Here is an 18,231-nt window from a genome sequence, read left to right as displayed (position 1 = left end):
TTTTGTTCGTTGTTGATCTTGGACAAAATTAAAGTAAAAAAATAAACTGTTCTCAATCTCAATTAGAAACAAAGTAGAAGCTCCTGTTAGCAGAAATAATTGCTTCCAATCACTATAAATACACATGAATGACTTTTTCAAAGTAATACAATGACGATAAAATTGCAGATCTGTCCTTATGCAATCATCGTATTCAAATTCTAAAATGAAACTTTTTAAACTAATTATCTAAAAGCAAAATCTTCACGCTATCTATTCATAACTTAAGTATAAAAATTCGTGTTCAAATAATTGTTCTAGAAACCATAGTATGACTTTATTTCAAACATTTCATGTATCTTTATAACCCAATTTATATTTGACTATTTACTGTTAAAGACCTTTGTGATTATTTTTTCAGTCACTCATGAGTGAGAAAAACATTTCTGCCAGTTTTGCTCTTTATCATAGTGATGGATAATGCAAAATAACAGGCTCCTCTTTCCAAAGGCCAGAAACTGTGGAGTGTTCTTTTAAATATTTTTTAAGCTTCTGGGAAAGACAATGAGATGCCATGATTTTTGTGAACTCTGTTGGTGAAATATCAAAAACAATGAATAGAAAACTTTCTCTATGATGCTACGGTACCTAAAGCTGGTCAACCCTTGAATGAAGAGTATGTTGCACAAACTGTGCTAGAGAATGCATAATTGATGTCTGTCAATAAAAGGAAATGTTACCTGGTACATACGAAGTGTCCAGGCACTAGAATGACTTCTGATAGATGATATAGGATGTTTATGCATCTTTTTACCCTGATAAATCTGGCCATAGGAAAGCTATGTCCCATTGCTTTGTTTTGGCTGAGTTGTGTCTCCAAATAACTGATATAGCTGTGCTCTATGAGAATAAAACAGTTCACAAGGTCCTTCACAATGGATGCGCCCAAGACATTTTCAGCTGAAGGAATCCATCTATCAAAAGATCTTGCAACACTGGAATAATTTTGTTTTGGGTAAAGGTTTCCCACCACACCCAGAATAGCACAAATACCAGTATCCATCCTTTCTACTTCATTTGTTGGCCTTGCCAGAAGCCTTTTGTGACAGTTTTTTAAACCTGATCAGGCAGACAAAAAAAATACTGTTTGGGAAAAAGCTTAAAGCAAGGCTTTCAGCACAGTTTCTCCATTTTAACCACCAACTTACAGATGAATATATTCGTTTCTTCTAGCACTATGAATATTTGATTGAAAAATGGAATAGATTAAACAAGAACCACTAAAAGCAAAATCAAATCAGACTGCTCAGCAACATGGCGGGCTTATTAGGTCCCAGCAAACTGGCATACAAGAGCCTGGTCCACATCAGGAAAAGATTAAATCTGAAAACTGGTCTCCCGGCTTACAGACTTGTCTTCTCAAAAGTCTCCTGCTCAGCCATTTTTGTGGGAGCCTGGAGAAATTTGCCACATTGTTAGGACAAGTAGGCAGAGGGAAGCTCGGTTTGAGTCACTGGAGCTTAAGTTTGTGGCAGCAGGTTTGTGTTATATACAGTAAGGTAAGCCTCTAGGGATTGAACTTTCGGTGCACAGTAGATTTTTCTGGGAAAAAACGTTCCTATGACTACTGGTTGTCTACAACACCAGGCTACAACAAAACACTTTTTATGGGTCTAATCCTTTAATGGATCAGACTTTTTAATAGTACTTTTTGGTTAATGCAGTGCTGTGATCCTGTAATATAAAGTAGCAAACCAGAAGGTATATTAACTAAAGATGTTTAAAATCAACAGAAAGATGGACTGGATTTTTCCTTCTGTTTTCAATTAAAAGTCAAGATCTTATAATTTAGCAGATTTGCTAAATGTGTGTTTGCATGTATCAGAGTCTTTCTCTCTTTCTTACTTGATGGTGTCATTCTTTCTTAACCCAATTATACATACTTGGGGGCCCTGTGTATTATACCTATTAGGAAAATAAATTGATGATGAAGTAAAATATTTTTCATTCAGGCCCTTGTTTACTTACCATGACTGCCAGAATTCTGTCTCCTTGAACCCAGGAAGACTCAAACAGCAGAAGATACTCTTTCTGTTAAACTTTAAATAATTTTTTATTCATAGTTTAGGCTAAAAATCTGTCTTTGTGCCATACTCTTAGTGCTTGTCCAGCATGTACCTGGATTTCTTTTGTTTCTTTGTCTGTTTGTTTGTTTGTTTTTCAGTTGCAAGTGTTGTTGTTGCTGCTACAGCTATTCAGAAAACAGTTACTGAATCTGCCTGTCTGCACATGCCTTTGGGAAGGAAGGATAGTTAATTTTAGTTTCAGGAGATGTAATCGTGTTTAACTATTTATTATAACACTTTTAAATTATGAATGACAGTTATATCCTTGGTGTTGGAGGTTTAAACCAATCCAGAATAACAAAAAAGGAGAAAAGGGTCTCCCCCAAGCTGATTAAGACAACAGATCCAGGCAATTACATTTAATAACATACACAAAATTAGTGGATAGGTCAAAATATAGTAACAACGCTTTATGTGGTCACAAATCATACAACCACAAACCAAATACAAGGGGCACAGTCACAGAGTGTAAAGGTTTTATTCACTTGCTGATAAATTAATTAATTAAAAAAAACCAATGGCATCTATCTCTTTATGTATTAATATTTATTTTATTGAATCTAAAACCTACATGACAATAAAATATCGTCTTCAATCTGACAAAGACCAACTATGATCAAATGCTTTCTAAAAAATATGATGAATACTCAAATGAAAGATGGAAGGTGATGTTTGATCTATATTCCCTTTAAACCCAGCGGATGTCCAGTGCTGATAGAAACGGGTAGCTACTGGGCTTTCCAATGATTTATGAGAACCCCATAAATATATTCATTTCTTTAGAATTTTTCAGATTCTTGCATGCAACCATTAATGTAAACCTTTTCTGATGCTTTGGAATGAAATAGTGCTTGTGACTGTACAAAGAATAAATGGCTTTTTATGACACATATTCTTTACTAGGTGACGATGGTGAAGCTGTGTCGTGATAGCATAGAGTCTACACCTTGGCCTCCAGGCATCTATAGAGGATGCAAGTCCATCTAGTGAGACAAACGGTGAGTATTTAAAAAATGCAAATTTGATGTGTGGCCTGTATTGAGTTTATCTAATTTTTGGTTTCTTTCCCTTCTCTTCAAACTCTTTTTGATGGCCAGACTATAGGTAAGGCTCATTCTTCCATACCCAAAATGTCAGATGTTAAGGCATCTGGGTACATAAACCCTGAAAAAAATCTCATCTAGTCTGTGTATCCAGCTGCAAAGTGGCATTTTACCTCACACAGTTTTGCTAGAAAAAAAATTTTGTGCCCAATACTTGGGTGCAGAAGTCCACTTCCCAGCATTGCAACGAAAATATCATAAAGATCAACCAATACTGAGCATAACAATTTTTTCACATTGCAGTGCCTAATTAACACAGTACCTATAGCATCTTGTGAGACAGGTTAGTTTCCAAGTCTTCAGGGAAACTATAACTAAAGCTAAGAAAGAGGATACAATAAGAAGTGGTGTGTTACTTGCATGACATTGTTTCTCTTGGGCCCATGAAATTTGGAAGCATTTATAGAGTCAATCTGAAGCCAGCTGGCTTCTGATGAATTTCAACCTCAGCCTCTCAGTTTCTGAAAAAATGAAAATACAGAAAATCTTTGCAGGCTAGTATAGAAGTCCTGAGAACACTGGAAACTGGTCAATCCTACTGTTAGCTCAATGTACCAAATTATACTAAATAAATGCAACATTGTCCTAATCAGATTGCATAAAAAATTCAGGTTAGAAGATTTTGATAGAAATACAACAAAGTATGTATTGGACTCCTAACCGTGTTGTAAAAAGAAATGAGTAGCTACTAGCTTTTGAATTCTACTTCACAACAAGAAGTCTCACGTGGCTGGTGTGAATCCACAATGAAATTCCTGTCCTGATACCTCCAGCCATATCCACATGTTCTGGACTTTTGTGGAACTCCCAGTTTTGTGTGAACACCCAGTGTTTTCTCTTTGCTGTGTGCCAGTGGGAGCAGGCTGGCTTAGCACCCTCTTGCCAGCAACAACGGCCCCTCCTGGACCTTTCAGGGTGATGGCTTTCGCAGGGCCGAGCCCAGCTCGTGGGAGAAGGCTGAGGTCCCGGCCAGGCCAGCGCTTGCTGCCTGTGGGAGTTGAGGCAGCGCCCGGGGAGCTGGTGCGGGCTCCGCCGCCCGCGGCTGTTCCCGCTCGAGCGAGAACGGGCGGTGCGGGCGCGGGTACCGGTGCGGGCGCGCGTACCGGTGCGGTTGCCGGGGCCGGGCGCGGTGCCTGGAGCGCGGTGCCTGGAGCGGGGCGCGTCCCGCCCCGCGGGTGCCGGGGAGGGGTGTCCGCCGCACGTCACCGCCGCCCGCGATAAATGCCCGGCGGGGCGGGAGCCGGGAGGAAAAGCTCGAAGTTCCTCGGGGCGGCGGTGGCGACGACGACCCGGAGGCCGGCGAGGGAGGCGGTGGCGCGCTCAGCGGCAGCCCCTGCCGCGGCTCCGCTGCTGTACACGTCCGCACCCGCCGCGCCGCTCCCACCGCGCCTGCCGCCGCAGCGAGCGGAGCAAGGCCGTGCCTGCGCCCCCCGGCCCCGACGCGGGTCTGGCGAGGAGGTGGGCGGTGGAACGCAGCTGGCTGCGGAGAGAGGAGGCAGCCGCCGCCGGAGGGGTAAGGGCATTGGCGAGGGGCGCCCGGCGGCTCCCCGCAGCATCCACCCCGCGGCGGGGCTTGGCTGGAGGGAGGCGGCATCCAGGCCCCTGCGGCCGCGGGGCGCTGCGGTGGGAGAGCGGCTTCTCGGGGTCGGCCGCTCGGTGCAGAGCGTGGCCGGGGCTGGGCTGCCGGCTGCGGGCAGCGGCGCTTCCGAGAAAGCCCGGTTCTGTCCCCTTCGTCTCTTTTTGTTTCCGTCCCGGGGGCTGGGTCTAGCGCGGTCAGTGTGGCGGGATTCACGCGTTTTCACCTAGGATGAGGGAGTGACCGTGGCTTTCCTACCTGAAGTACTCGGTCATGTAATAGGCAGTGTTGCAATATTGTAGTCTTGGAAGTGGTGCTACTTTTTCTGAGAGTTGTCTATGCTTTCCTTTGTTTGGTGAAAAAATGTTCCCCTAATTTTCTTGGCCAACTTGAATACCTTTAGTTTTATTAGATTTTTAGAAAACATAAAACAAAAGCTGTAATCAAAGTCATATTTTGAAATGCATCAAGAAGGAATATTTCATATCAACTTTATCGTGCTTTTCAGTTGGGCAAGTCTTTTAACTTTTTTTTTTGTTGTTCTTAAATTTCAATACTGGAAGACCTTATCTACATCCTAATCTTTGTTGGTGTCTGGCTCCTTTTAAGTAGATATGAAAAGCATGCTTTCTGGCATGTGGGCAGTGAAATGTGCGTGCCAGTGTACTATATAACATTACCTGAACAAACTGAAGTTCACAGGGTTGAAGATAGCTATCTTCCCAAAGCAACAGTGTATACTTGTTAGAATTAAAAAAGAAAAAAAAAAAGTAGCTTCCTGATTACTCCCCCTTAAAACAACATTGGCAAACTCCATACAAATTAGTTTTACTTTTGTTGTTTAGTAAGTTCATACAGGCCAGTACTCCAACCTCCGAATTACATTACTCTCTCTTATGCATTTACAGCCAACAGACCTGGAAGAAAGACTTTGTGTTGGAGCTAACTGTTGAGCATTTTGACATCATTCATCATGAAGTATATAGTACAGGAATGGCTCAGAGTAACTACCTTGCTATTCATAGCTCAAGCAGTTTCTGCAATGGTTCTTCCCAATGCCACGCTCTTAGAAGAACTTTTGGAAAAGTACATGGATGAAGATGGTGAGTGGTGGATCGCCAAGCAGAGAGGGAAAAGGGCTATCACAGACAGTGATATGCAAAGTATCTTGGATCTTCATAATAAATTACGGGGTCAGGTGTATCCACCAGCTTCCAATATGGAATATATGGTAAGGAAAAACTGAAAGCACATGCAGAAAGAAATGTTTGTAGAATAGTTACTGTCACTCAGTTTTAGCTTGCTTTTTTCTCATTTAATGCACTTGTTACTTTTTTTTTTTTTTTTGTACAGGGGTGAACTGTGAGATAAAAATGTGTATTTGTGGATCAAATGCCATATTCTACTAATATTAATGGTTTAATGTCTCACAGCTCTCCTGAATTTAAGTGTCAATTTCTCAGTGTAAGGGACCAATTTCTAAAATTGCAGTACTCAAAATAGTTGATTGTGGCCTAAGAAGTTGCCATTTAAGATTACTGAATATTTCAAAATAACATCGATTCTCTCCCATGCTTCTAGGTCAGGTGGAATTTCTGAGCAAAATGAAGCTCCCATAACAAGCAAGTCTTCTATTTAAGTTGACATGTGCTACTAGACTGGAGTCCTGTATGTTGCTATGTTTAACAGATTAATAATGTAATATATAATTTCTGTTTATATTTTTCTCTTAAGAAGCCTCTATGTTTGGTTTGTTATTAGTAGTGTATTATCTTACATTTTTGAACTTTGATTTTATGCCATACTTCAAGGCTAACTATATCTCTCCTTGCTAATTAGATCAAATCAAGTCTTTAGAGCTTTTAAGTAGTTGAGAGGTCTGACAAGAATAGGCAACTTTTTTCTTCTGTATTCTGATTTCTGCAGAAAAGCTCAAGTCTTTCTTCTGTGTCCACACTGTGAGTTATTTGTTTATCTGTCCAGGCACCAGAAAAATACCATTACTATGGGCTGAGTTGTTTATACCAGGTATTACACAGGTTTTCTGATGCTTTCCATTGTAAGGTTGTGACAGGGGATCAGATTAACACATTTCAAAATGTAAATAGCTTTCCCAGCTCGAAGTGATGTCTCTCAGCTTGGAGATCTGATTTAACTGAGCATGTGTATATGTGTCCTGGAGAAACCATCCTTGCTTAAACCATCAATAAAGGTAGTTTAATTTAAGATTACCTGTATGAGTGTTACTATATTAGACTAAGAGCCATCAGAGAATTAGTTGTGATGTTCCAGCTCCAAACAAAGGAATGATAATATCTGAAATCCCTTTAACCATTTCAGCTACAATTGTCTGCACATCCTTGAACTTGGTTTTTCATTGTGACTTTTTCAGACCTTGATATAATATAGGTTACCTTTTTGTTCCCAATAATTTAGGTTGATTTGTTTCTGGAAAACTTAAAAAAAAAGCTGTCCAGCTTTTTTTTTGTAAAATTAGAATAGGAAACACAGTATTGTTTTCCTATGTTAAAAGACTGCAAAACTTTTCCCTGAGATTCTACAAAAGGGTAGCTTTGATTTTTAGTTATGTCCTTTTTTCCATTCCTAATGCATTTGCCTGTGTTATATATCTTGGAAAGAAGAATTTGGATGTACTCATTGGAGTTAGATTTTTGACAGCTATATTCTTCAAATTTTCCTCTTGCACTGCATACACTTTGGCCTAGACTTTGTGTTAGATCTATATCTGGAACAAGTGATTTTGTTGTTGTTGTTTTTCCTCTGCTCCCCAGGGACCCCTGACCCAGAGTACAAGTAGCACGGAAAAGAGATTACTCATTTTTAATGTCAATGAGATATACTTATGTGCCATTATTCAGAAGGGGACAGAAGCTTTCAAGAGAGCGAGACATAGTACCCAAGGGAACTGAGAATTGGGATGGGCAAGAGTTTGAGATTTGTGAATGTAAGGGGTCTGTGTAAAGGATCTGGTCGAAGGGATGGGTACATTTTCAGGGACAGGGACCCATGAGAAGGGCATGGAGAGAGGCTGAGAGTCTAGTCGAGGAGATGTTGAGGAATCAGTGATATGGAGGCAAAGATGAATAGATGTGGTTAGGGGAAGAACTGGAACTCTCTCGGTGGAGAAAAGTGGGGAGCAGGAGTTTATGAAAGGAGGTTAAGAACACGTAAGTTTGTTAAGAGGATAAGCCTGGGAGTCAGTGGGAAGGAAGACTGTATGTGGAGGAAGCAGGTGGGGGTCACTACTGGGAACTGAGAGAAGATGGTTTAGGAGGCAGTGAGAGCCCTCCGCTGCTTGAACAGAAGGAGGAAATAGTGGAATTTCTGGTCATTTGCACATACATTTTTATGATACAGTTTGTGATTGTGTAATTTGCCACCTTCTTTTCTATATGAGGTGTCATAAAGGGCTGGTTTATTGTTTAATAAGAACAAAACTTTAGTACAAAATTGTAAATGTGGTGTAGAACCACAGACTGAACAGCAAAGAAGGGGCAATAAAAGATAGTTGATTAAGGAAACATTATTTGTTTTGTGCAAAGGCATGTCTTTGGAAAAACTAATATCTGGTCATTGTCACAGTGCATATATGCAAGAAATAATACAGGCAAACTCCATTCTGTTACTTCATAATTTTCTGGCAGATATTAAAATTGTATAATTATTAGTGCTAGTTCTTTTTTTTTTTTTTTTTTTTTTTTTTCATAATTGAAACAAATGCCTGTTTTGACACTTAATGGTTACTTTATTTTTCTAGATGCATATATAGGATGGACAAGTACCACTTTTTGAGATAAAGAAATAAGCACTCTTAGATGTGGTTTTCCAAGACTCTGTGACCTCTGGATCAGCTTTCCGAATGACAGAAAGTTCAAACATCCAGCATTGACAGAATTAAAACTATATTTGGCTATTTTTTTGTAAAATAAATGGAGATGTTTAATGAAAAAAAAAAAAGTTCCATCAGATAGACTCACACCCCTAAAAACAAGTCCTTGCCATGTCATACATTAGGTCTTACCAAAGGTGAGTTCCAGTGCTCCAGAACAGGAAAACGATCCTTCTAAATGTTTGCTTGATGTTTAGCAAGCTAGATAAGTACAGCTGCAATACTTTTATCTACTTTTGAGGTGCTTTATTACTATAGACATGCTGGCAAAAAAAATCTGTTACGGACACAATCATATCACAGTAGGTTCTGCTTGTGGAAGTGAAGTTTTATGTCTTACTGAATCTGAACAGAGGTGATCAAGGTCCAGGTTCCTCACTGATGCAGCTCTCTCTCTAGAAGTCTGCCATATAGTTGAGAAGTTTAAAAATCCCAGGAGTGCTTGGAGCTGGGGAAAAGAGGTGTGGTGTTGGTTTTTTGTGGTTTTTTTTTGTTGGTTTTTTTTTTTTTTTGTGGTGGTGGTGGTTGCTGTTGGTTTTTTTTCTCTCTTCTCTAGTCTAAATCATGAAACTGACTCCCCTGCATGGTGAATCAGATACATACCAGTGCTGATAAAAGAGGGTGGGAATGCATAGCTAAGGAATGGGAGGAATGAAGAACCACACTTTGGGTAGGAGCTATTGGTTATATGCCTTACTTTCGAAGTCCAGCCTTACCTTTGAAAGAAGCACAGGGCTAATGCAGCATTGTGGTTTAAGTTGTGCAGAGGAGAAGATTTTTGAGGATGGTCTCCAACATGTAAGATCTTGGTTCTGTTCAACAAAACAAAACAAACAAAAAACAATGCCCCCCCAAAAAACAAAAACAAAACACAAACCAACAACAAGAAAATAAAAACGTTGAATTACTGATTTTTCTGTACAGGTGACCACTCTCCCTTTATGCCTTGAAAAAGAGTAATAGTGGGCTGTCGCAGTTCAGAGACCTAAAGTTATTATTAGCTGCAGTAACATTCACAGTAGATATGTCTAATGAACAGAATGTTCTCATGATTGTCTGGCTGAACTTACTGGATGAAAAGTTCATCTTCCCAAGTACTGTGGCTCTGGTGCTGAGCGATGATGGGTTCCTAGGCTAGGAGGATAAGAATAGAGCATGTGAACAGAGAAACCTCTGCAATGAAACCTCCTAAATCTGTCACTGTACTTTTTGTGTTCAACAGTCCCAGATGGGATTTTCTTTTATGAATCTGAAAGCTTTTGAGTCCATTGGTATTCTTTGAATCCATTGCATCAAGCTGCAGAGGTCTATAAATGTGAATATATGAAAAAGTACTTTAAAAAAATTATTTACTCAGTGGTCACGTTGTTTTCAGCTGAAGAGCCCTATTCCTCTTACTTGAAAACTGCTCTGTGTGAAAAGTTATTGCATTTTGTTTTCTTTCTCTATCTGCTTCTCTACTGTTTTCCTTTTAATTCAGAGAGAATAAATCAGACTGTTGATAGTTATGGCTTCCTAATAGTGTTTTACATTCTTTTGCTTTTTGACTGTGGCTAATCTGGAACTGACATTTTCATAGAGCTGCTCACAATGGCTCCAAGACCTTTGCAATGTGCTAAGAGGTCATTTAGTACACTGCTGTATATGTTTATTTGGCTGTTATCTCCAGTAATGTCCTCATTATTTTGCATGTGTTGACAATGAATGACATCTACTAGATTGTTTTCCAATAACTTAGAATTAGTGAGTCTTCTATTTCTATCTTTTATTTTCTTATCTTATTTTTAACTACCTTAAGTAGTTAATACTGTCTTGCACTCCCTTTTCTTGGGCTGTTGTGAAGAAAGTATACAGCAGAAGACCATGAACATGTCTTTTAGGAAATTTGAAAATTATTTATTCTTCTTAAATCTGTTTTCTGTCTTGTACTACATTTTTATTTCTCTCATGCTAGGTGTTTTTTTTTTTTTTTTTAAATATCTGAGTGAGGAACATTTTAGAAAACCTAACTTCACTTAACCCTTTCCCACATCTTGTTGACACCTTCAGAGAAGTCTAATATATTTGGGAGGAATTCGTATTATCTGTATATTTAATAAGTTTCTTAACTTGTCCTATGAAATAATCTTGATGGAAGTCAGTTTCTAGCCTGCAGTTTCTCAGCATCTACTGGAAACTTTTAAAAATATTAACATCCATGTGCTGTTTTTTTGTTACTGTGGCAATGTATCTTAAGTCCGATATGGATCATTCAGCTTCCCTTCTGTCCCTTTCTCCGTATGGGAGGATTCTGGCATGAGAACTTGCATGAGCTCCTCTGTAGGCAACAGCAATCCAACAGATTCAGTTAACTCCTCTGCACTGGCCTTATATGACCTTATGACTGCATGTTAGCTCATTCTTTCCTAGATCTCTTCCTTCAAGGCTGAGAGAGTTGTTGAATTGTCAACATTATGACTTCTACGGCAAAAAAAAAGAGAAAAAAAATGTTTCTTGAGGTTATAATGAACTGTTTGTTGTGAAAACTTATGGCAGGTGCATGCTGTGTGTATGTTCATCCTGCCACGTGCTGTACACAATTGTTTCCTAGTGAAGAAAGCAGTAAGGAACATTTTCTTTTTAGTGTGCAGAAGAACTTCACAACACTAGAAAGAGAGCAGAGAGTGATGATGTTTCCTAGCTGCCCTTCCAAAGTACCATAACAATGTTTATCAGAGCGTCATATAAAACATCAGGCTTTTGACATTTCCCATCCTAGGTCATTAACACCAGTGTGGCCTTCACACCAGGTACGTGTTTGGGGCACATCTGTATGCAAGAGATATCTGAGCTAGTACTGAAAACTGAAGCCAAGTGCTGCTCGCTGTAGTCTGCCTGACCTGAGCAGGATGCTCTCCTGGCTCTGGTGTCCCTGCCTATTCCTCTGCTGTCCTGGAGCCATCTGTGCCTACACAACCTCCCTGGGCAAACGCCTGGCCTTTAAGACAGAAATGGGAACCATCATGCTTTGTCATACACTTGCCAATATGTGTAATCATTTTGGAGTACAGAAAGCAGTACATTCTTTCTGTGGTTAAAATTGTTATTTGGTGGATTGACTTTAGACACCCTTATGTGTTCTACTGCCATCAATCCCACCCCTAAATAAGTATCATACAAGAGACTGTGGCCAAATCAAGAAATCAATACATATGCTTGCTGTTCAGACTGGGTTGATGTGGAAGGTCTTATTTTGTCTTATTCAGTTAGAAGGGCTTTTATTGAATTATTAATAAATTCTTACTAGATTGTAAAGTGTCAATAAAGCTCAAAATACTTGTTTTAGGCACCTTAACCTTGCAACTTCCTAACCTCTTTATCTTTTAAAATAGTTCTTCTTTCTAAGAATTATTTGTGGATCATGGACTGAATTTGCAAATTTTTTTCCTGATAATTTCTTTGGCAGCATTTCACCTTAATAACTCTGAACATATTAGTGAAAACTGAGGGTTTTTTTCATGCTGATCATGGTAAAAACTTCAAAAATAGTCATTATTACTTGGACAATAGAAGTTGTTAGTTCCTTTATATTGCCAAGAGTTATACTCTGCAAACTGAGAGGACTCACCAAGAATAAAATTTACAGAAGCAATTTTGACTAATGAATTTATAATGCGTTCTATTTTAAATGTTTCTTTTAGTATTCATTCTTTGATTTCATTCGTATTTTCCCAAACAAATGAATAAGTCAAACAGCTCATGTGAGATACTCTTTCCATGCACGTGCCTTTGCTGTGCTGAAAAGTGTTTAGGTTCCCAGCTAGACAGACAGCAATGCATTTCAACCTGGTATTTCTTAACACCTAGCCATGCACTGCACTTTATAATTACTTGAATTGCAGAACATCTGTGTCCTCTGGGCCAAGGAAGCCTTTAGTTATTAATTATTTTCAGTTGTCATTTGACGAGATCCTGCTGATACATGCTAGGGATGTCATTGCAAAACCCATGCCTTGCTTCTATGAAGTTTTATTTTGCAAACCTTCTGAAGAAAGTACAGTCTTCTAGAGGCCCTTTTTAAAAAGTTCAGATTAGAATAATTTATTTGGTGCAGCTGCATGGTTTTTAGGAACAATTATTGATGTGTATCTGGCAGCAGTATTGGATCCATATCATATTCACAAGGAAAAAAAAATTCTATTGATTCTTACTCTGTGTTGGTATAATACCTCTGAAGGTTTTAGCCTGAAAACTTTGATAGAGATGTGTTGAAAGTGCTGATACCATATAGTTCCTTTCAAAACTATGACTGACTTGTGACTTCTGTGGGGCCTTATATTTTGGGAGGCTTGAAGATTTGCCCCTCCATTTCAGTAACTTCATGAAGCCTTCAGAAGAAGAAACTTAAGAACGACTGACAATATTTCAATTAGATTTTTCTTAATTTTTCCTCAGGCAAATTCCTGCTGTATTTAAGTATAGATTATTGGACTTTGGATCATATGAACCCACTAGCAGATAGAGCTCTTGCATGGATAATAGTAAAACATTGTTCATGTCATCATAGTGACTGAATAGGGATTGAAATAAATTTTTGGCTATTTTGTGACACTTTTAGATCCTACGATCTGTGTGAGTCTGGATGTAGCAGTTTCTCTTTCTCTCTGTATCTGCCAGCTTCCAGCAGAGATTTTTTGTCTGTAGTGTACTTAAGATAATTGAAATAGCATTAGGAAACATAAAGGAAGGCCTTGTAGTGGACTTACAGATTTTGGTGATTTTTTTTTTTTTTTTCTGTACTGAATAGAACTTCCCTTTTAAATTTTCTAGACCTTTCTGACAAAACATTTTCATGTTGCTGTGGAGTGTGTCGTGTCCATTTTGCCAAAGCTCTTCAGGGACACTTGGTTAGAAACAATTCCCATTCATTTCAAGTAGAGGACTTCGGTTTGTGGAACCCCGTAAATGGCTGGAGAGCACTTTGGGTGCCAAGAACAGAGCAGCTCTTTTCAAAGTGAACCTGCCTCCTTCCCTCTGGTTTTCCACTTTTCTGCTTCACTTCAAAGGTTGGTGGAAGTGCTTCAACTCCTTTGCCTGTGCTCAAAAGCTACTGACACTGCATCAAAGAGCACAGTGACGTTGACTTATCCTCTTATTCTCTCTGGCAGTTTTAGCAAAGGATTGTGCAATGTGAAGTGGCCAAGAAAGCAAGTGGATAAGTCCACATTATGACTTTTATTGATGTAATGCCAACAACAACTAAGCAACTCCAAGTAAAGAAACTGAAAGAGGAAAGTAGCAGAAAGGCTCACTGTCTCAAAGTTTAAGGGAGCCTTCCCAAATAAAATAATTAACAACACAGGACAGACACTGTTCATCTTTTATTTTTGCTCTCAAGAGAACTACTTCATCCCCAATATCAAAAAGATTATTAAAAATTAATCAGTAGCAGAGAATCAGAGCTTAAATACCAAACACAAACTGAACACAGAAAGAATCAATGAGATCTATAAAAGTAACTCCATGCAGCCTGCCATCTTCATGATACCTGCCTGGGAATCTTCTTCAGATTAAGATTTTTTTTTTTAAGTGAAGAAAAAAAATTCTTAACATAATTTCATTGAATGCTAGATATGAATTTATCCCAATATCTATAAATAGAGTCCTCAGCCTTAGATTTGGTCTAAATAAAGTTACCATAGTTAGAAAAGCATGATGCATTAAAGACCATCTTCTGCCCATATAGAGAAAGACAATTTTTACTTTATTATGAAGGAAGATAACAGTTTCTTAAAATCATGCTATTTCACTCATTAAATCCAGAATTTTGGCTGCCTCTTACATGTCACAATATATTTGTCCTGAATTCGCTGTTGGATTTCCAAATGGTCAGGTACTTCTCTAATATGTTTTCCAACTCTCTTTTTTTAGATCTTTTGTAAACATGTTTGTAACAGTAGTGCCAACTCACATATGATCAATGGGTGCTCTCTGGCAGTAAGTTCAGTTCACGTATGTGAAATCACAGTGGTCATCTTTTAAAAGCAAACATTTATGGTGACATATATTTGAGATACTGCAGCTAATTCCTTTTTAAAGTCCAGGAAATTCTGTAGCATCTGAAACTCTGCTGTATGCAAGCCATCAGTTACAGGTAGTCTATCATGGTAACCGTCACAAGAGTTTGAGTTAAGGACTCGTGCTCTGGTCAATTTGTAATTAGCTATAAATATTTATTAATACCGTTTGTAGTGAATGTGTGTAATTCATACTTTGACAATGGACAAAATGAAGAAATCAAGATCAGCTCTCACATCGCTGTTGCTTATCTTCCGTTCATGTCAGAATATAAAAGTGAATAGATGATTTTTAGTCATGTTCTAATAGTAAGTCTTTATGCACTGCTTTTAAAAAGTAGCAAAGTAAATGTACTGTTTCAGGACACCTTGGAAAGCTGAATATTCCAGCAAGGTTTTTTTAACGTGCTCAGAGTACACACAGAATTAAATGTGATTAGTCATGTCTGCTGGTTCCTATTCCTGGTTTTACTTTTTGAACACAAAAAGCTCAAACACATGAAACTGTAATAGGAAGATACTTCTAAATATTGGTGAAATTTATTCAGTGTTCGGGAACAATATTTTTGGCCTCATACTGCTTTCCTGTTTCCAGGTAAAAGCCACAGTTTTCCTGCTTTTTACTCTTTTCCAAAAGAGCAGCTGAAACCTCAAGCACTATTCAGGGATCTCTGCCCAGTTTAAAGCTCTGTAAACTCTCGTCTACCACATGGTAGCATGTGAGGTCCTTACCATTTCATTTCTAGGCAGGCAGTTGTCCTCCAATAGAAAATGGATAGCTAACTTTCTTGGTAGTAGAAAGTTGAACAATTTTAGCTATCCTCTTTCTTTGTACTTAAAGGCTCTATCAGTACTAGTTAGTATGGTTGGCTTTGTATTTTCAAGGAGAGTTGCCTGGTGTTTCAGTACTCCTGAGTTTTTGTGGTCACTCTGCTGTATACCATAAGGGATGTTGGGCTAGTATGGAGGCCACAGTTTTTTCAAACTTGAATGACTGAAGGTAAGCATCTGAGTCATGTCCAAGTTACTGACTTTTCAGATGTGCTAATTATCATTACTTTCCCTGGTTGTCCTTCAACATGTTTGGTACAGATGAAAATGCCTCATCCATGTGTAACTGAAAGCCAAGCTGATAAAAACTGCTAATGTCTGTTCATCAAGAAGACATTATGTCAAACCAATCTATTTTAGCATAGTGTATCAGAGAGAAGTAGTAGGTGTTATATTTTTGACTCAGGAGAGTTTTTGATTTTGATTTTCTCCACCTGACATTTTTGCAAGTGAAAATTGACAGAAACTCCTTGTTAAAGTGTCAAGAGATTGAAGGTATTGATGCTGTTGGAGCTTATCACTTTTTGGTTAAGCACTTAGGTTATGACTAGTGTGAGCAAAGAATACACTTGAAAACTTCAGAATACATTAACAGGTTAAGGTGGTTTTAGAGAACATGATCAAAATTAGAAGAACTTGACGAGTGGAATTAGTGGCCTGGAATCAACATGATGAAATTTAACTGAAAGATATGGAATAAGGAAGAAATCAAACAGGTAAAATACAAATAATAAAATGTAGAGGTAACACTCCAATAAAATGATGCAGGAGTTGCACTGGGTTAAAAAATACTGTGAGGCAGCAATCTTTGAAAGGAGATTTCTCAGTGTGAAACTGATGAGACCTTGTCTGACATGCAATGTCCAGTTTTGTTCTTTTTAATAAATGGTCTTGCCATTCTAGAGAGAATTAATAAGATTAATGAGATTGATTATAAACACAGAATATGTGATTTATGAGGAAGGTTGAAGGAATGAAGTATCTGAATTTGTTTAATCTGGGAAATAACTGTAAGAGGAGAGTGATTTGTTTTTTCTTGGCAATAAAACATCAGCTAGCCTTGCAGAGCATATTAAGGAAGTCCTCTTTATCTTACAGTCACAGAATTCCAGAAGAAAATAACAGTAAATATTATTCTGAAACTACTGTTATTAGTTTTAATTAAAAAATGTAGATAATACACATATATTTAATTCTGGCTCAGTGGAAGAGGCTGTATAGACTACAGTCAAGATCATTCTCTCTCAGCCATTTTCGGCTTTACCTTTCTGTGATTTTGTGCTGGTACCATGCAGTGCATTTCTAGTTCTTAACTGTATTTCTGACTTATTTGTTCATGGCATTTCTCATTCTATGTTTCATCTTCCCTTTTTTTTTTTTTTCCTTCTCAGTGTTATTAGTGTTAAAGAATACAGTGGATTCTATTAAAAAGTAAATAAATACCCATACTGTACTGTGCTATTTACTTTACCACTCTCTCCCTATATTTAGAATGTATACAGCAATGAGGTATTTATACTATGCCATGGTAAATGTTTACTTTCAGTGATGCCCACTGTACTTACTTTTCCATCTTTACTGAGCTCAAATTTTAGCTCATTTTTTCTTTCCATATAGTCCCATCCCATGTGATTTTTTTCCGCCTTCCTATATATATGAAAATCTCTCCAATTAAAATGTTATCATGGCATTTTTTGTATTTTACTGGAAAACTTTTTTTTTTTTGTGCTACTGGTCTTGCCAGTTCTGTTGCAATAGCAGTTTGTATAATTGGTAGACACTCTTACGTGGGTCTGCCTTGGGTGACAATGTGCTCTTTTGATTCAACATTCAGAAAACACAAATGGTGGGATTCATCTCACTAAGCTTTTGATGTCTGTGGTGTAGATGTCTGCATTTGAGCCAGTCTCCTTTACAACTAGTAATGAAAAATGAGAATTTCCAACACACGGTTTATCTCAATTAAAGTTAGGTAGCTAAAATTATCTTCCCCTATAGATACCTCTTTGTTTGTGTAACTGCAAAGGTAATTTAGGTAATAAGCTCAGATGTAGGTATCTGCCTGGAGGCTGTTTAAATTTGTGGGAGGTCGATCCCACCCCATGTGATTAGTTTGACTATTGGTGAATTGTGATTTAAGCTGTGGTATCCTTGCTGAAACATCAGCTCCTCCATAAGCAGAACATCGGTTTCAGTCTGCACGTTACCTGAACCCTGTATTGACAGAGGTTAAATACCACAATTTGTAGTCCAGTCTGTAAAGTTAAACTGGTGTTAGTAGTGGTTTATTTTAATGTGATATGTTGTAAACCAGAAGGATTCAGAAGATCCATATTGTATGCAACATCCCTGCTGCAAAACTTGTAACCTTCTGGGATAGAACAAGAGTTGGCAGCTGGGGTCAGCAACTGCTGCTACCATTCAGTTTCATCTGCCACCTGGGTTTTATCCTCAGCTAGTCTATCATATGGGGAACATTTGTGAAATGCTGACAGTGACGTTCCTGTGTGAATGTCTTTGGTGCACTAGGTTTTAACAACATACTGATGAAGGGCAATGCTAGTGTTGGCAAGTGTTTTGGTGTGATAGCAGCAGATTTGTAGAGCAAAAGAATTGGTACTGAGGATCTGACATTCATGATGTCTACGTT

General features: G+C 38.4%; 1 protein-coding gene across 2 annotated transcripts in view; it reads left to right on the top strand.

Annotated features, from left to right (window-relative positions):
- The first annotated feature begins 4,563 nt into the window (after positions 1-4,563).
- Positions 4,564-18,231, top strand: part of CRISPLD1 (cysteine rich secretory protein LCCL domain containing 1) — a 39,360-nt gene continuing 25,692 nt past the window's right edge. Inside the window, exons 1-2 of one of the 2 annotated variants that reach the window (XM_065832342.2) lie at positions 4,564-4,721; positions 5,693-6,015. In XM_065832342.2, the coding sequence (XP_065688414.1) occupies positions 5,758-6,015 (258 nt within the window). In that variant the 5' untranslated portion in view covers positions 4,564-4,721; positions 5,693-5,757. Of the gene's footprint in view, positions 4,722-5,692; positions 6,016-18,231 lie in introns of those variants that run through there. The other variant, XM_065832343.2, reaches the window with a different exon arrangement.

Source organism: Patagioenas fasciata, chromosome 2 (assembly GCF_037038585.1).
Source record: "Patagioenas fasciata isolate bPatFas1 chromosome 2, bPatFas1.hap1, whole genome shotgun sequence".
Lineage (NCBI taxonomy): Eukaryota > Metazoa > Chordata > Aves > Columbiformes > Columbidae > Patagioenas > Patagioenas fasciata.
Note: the sequence above shows the minus strand (reverse complement) of the source record. Positions and strands in the feature narration are given on the sequence as shown.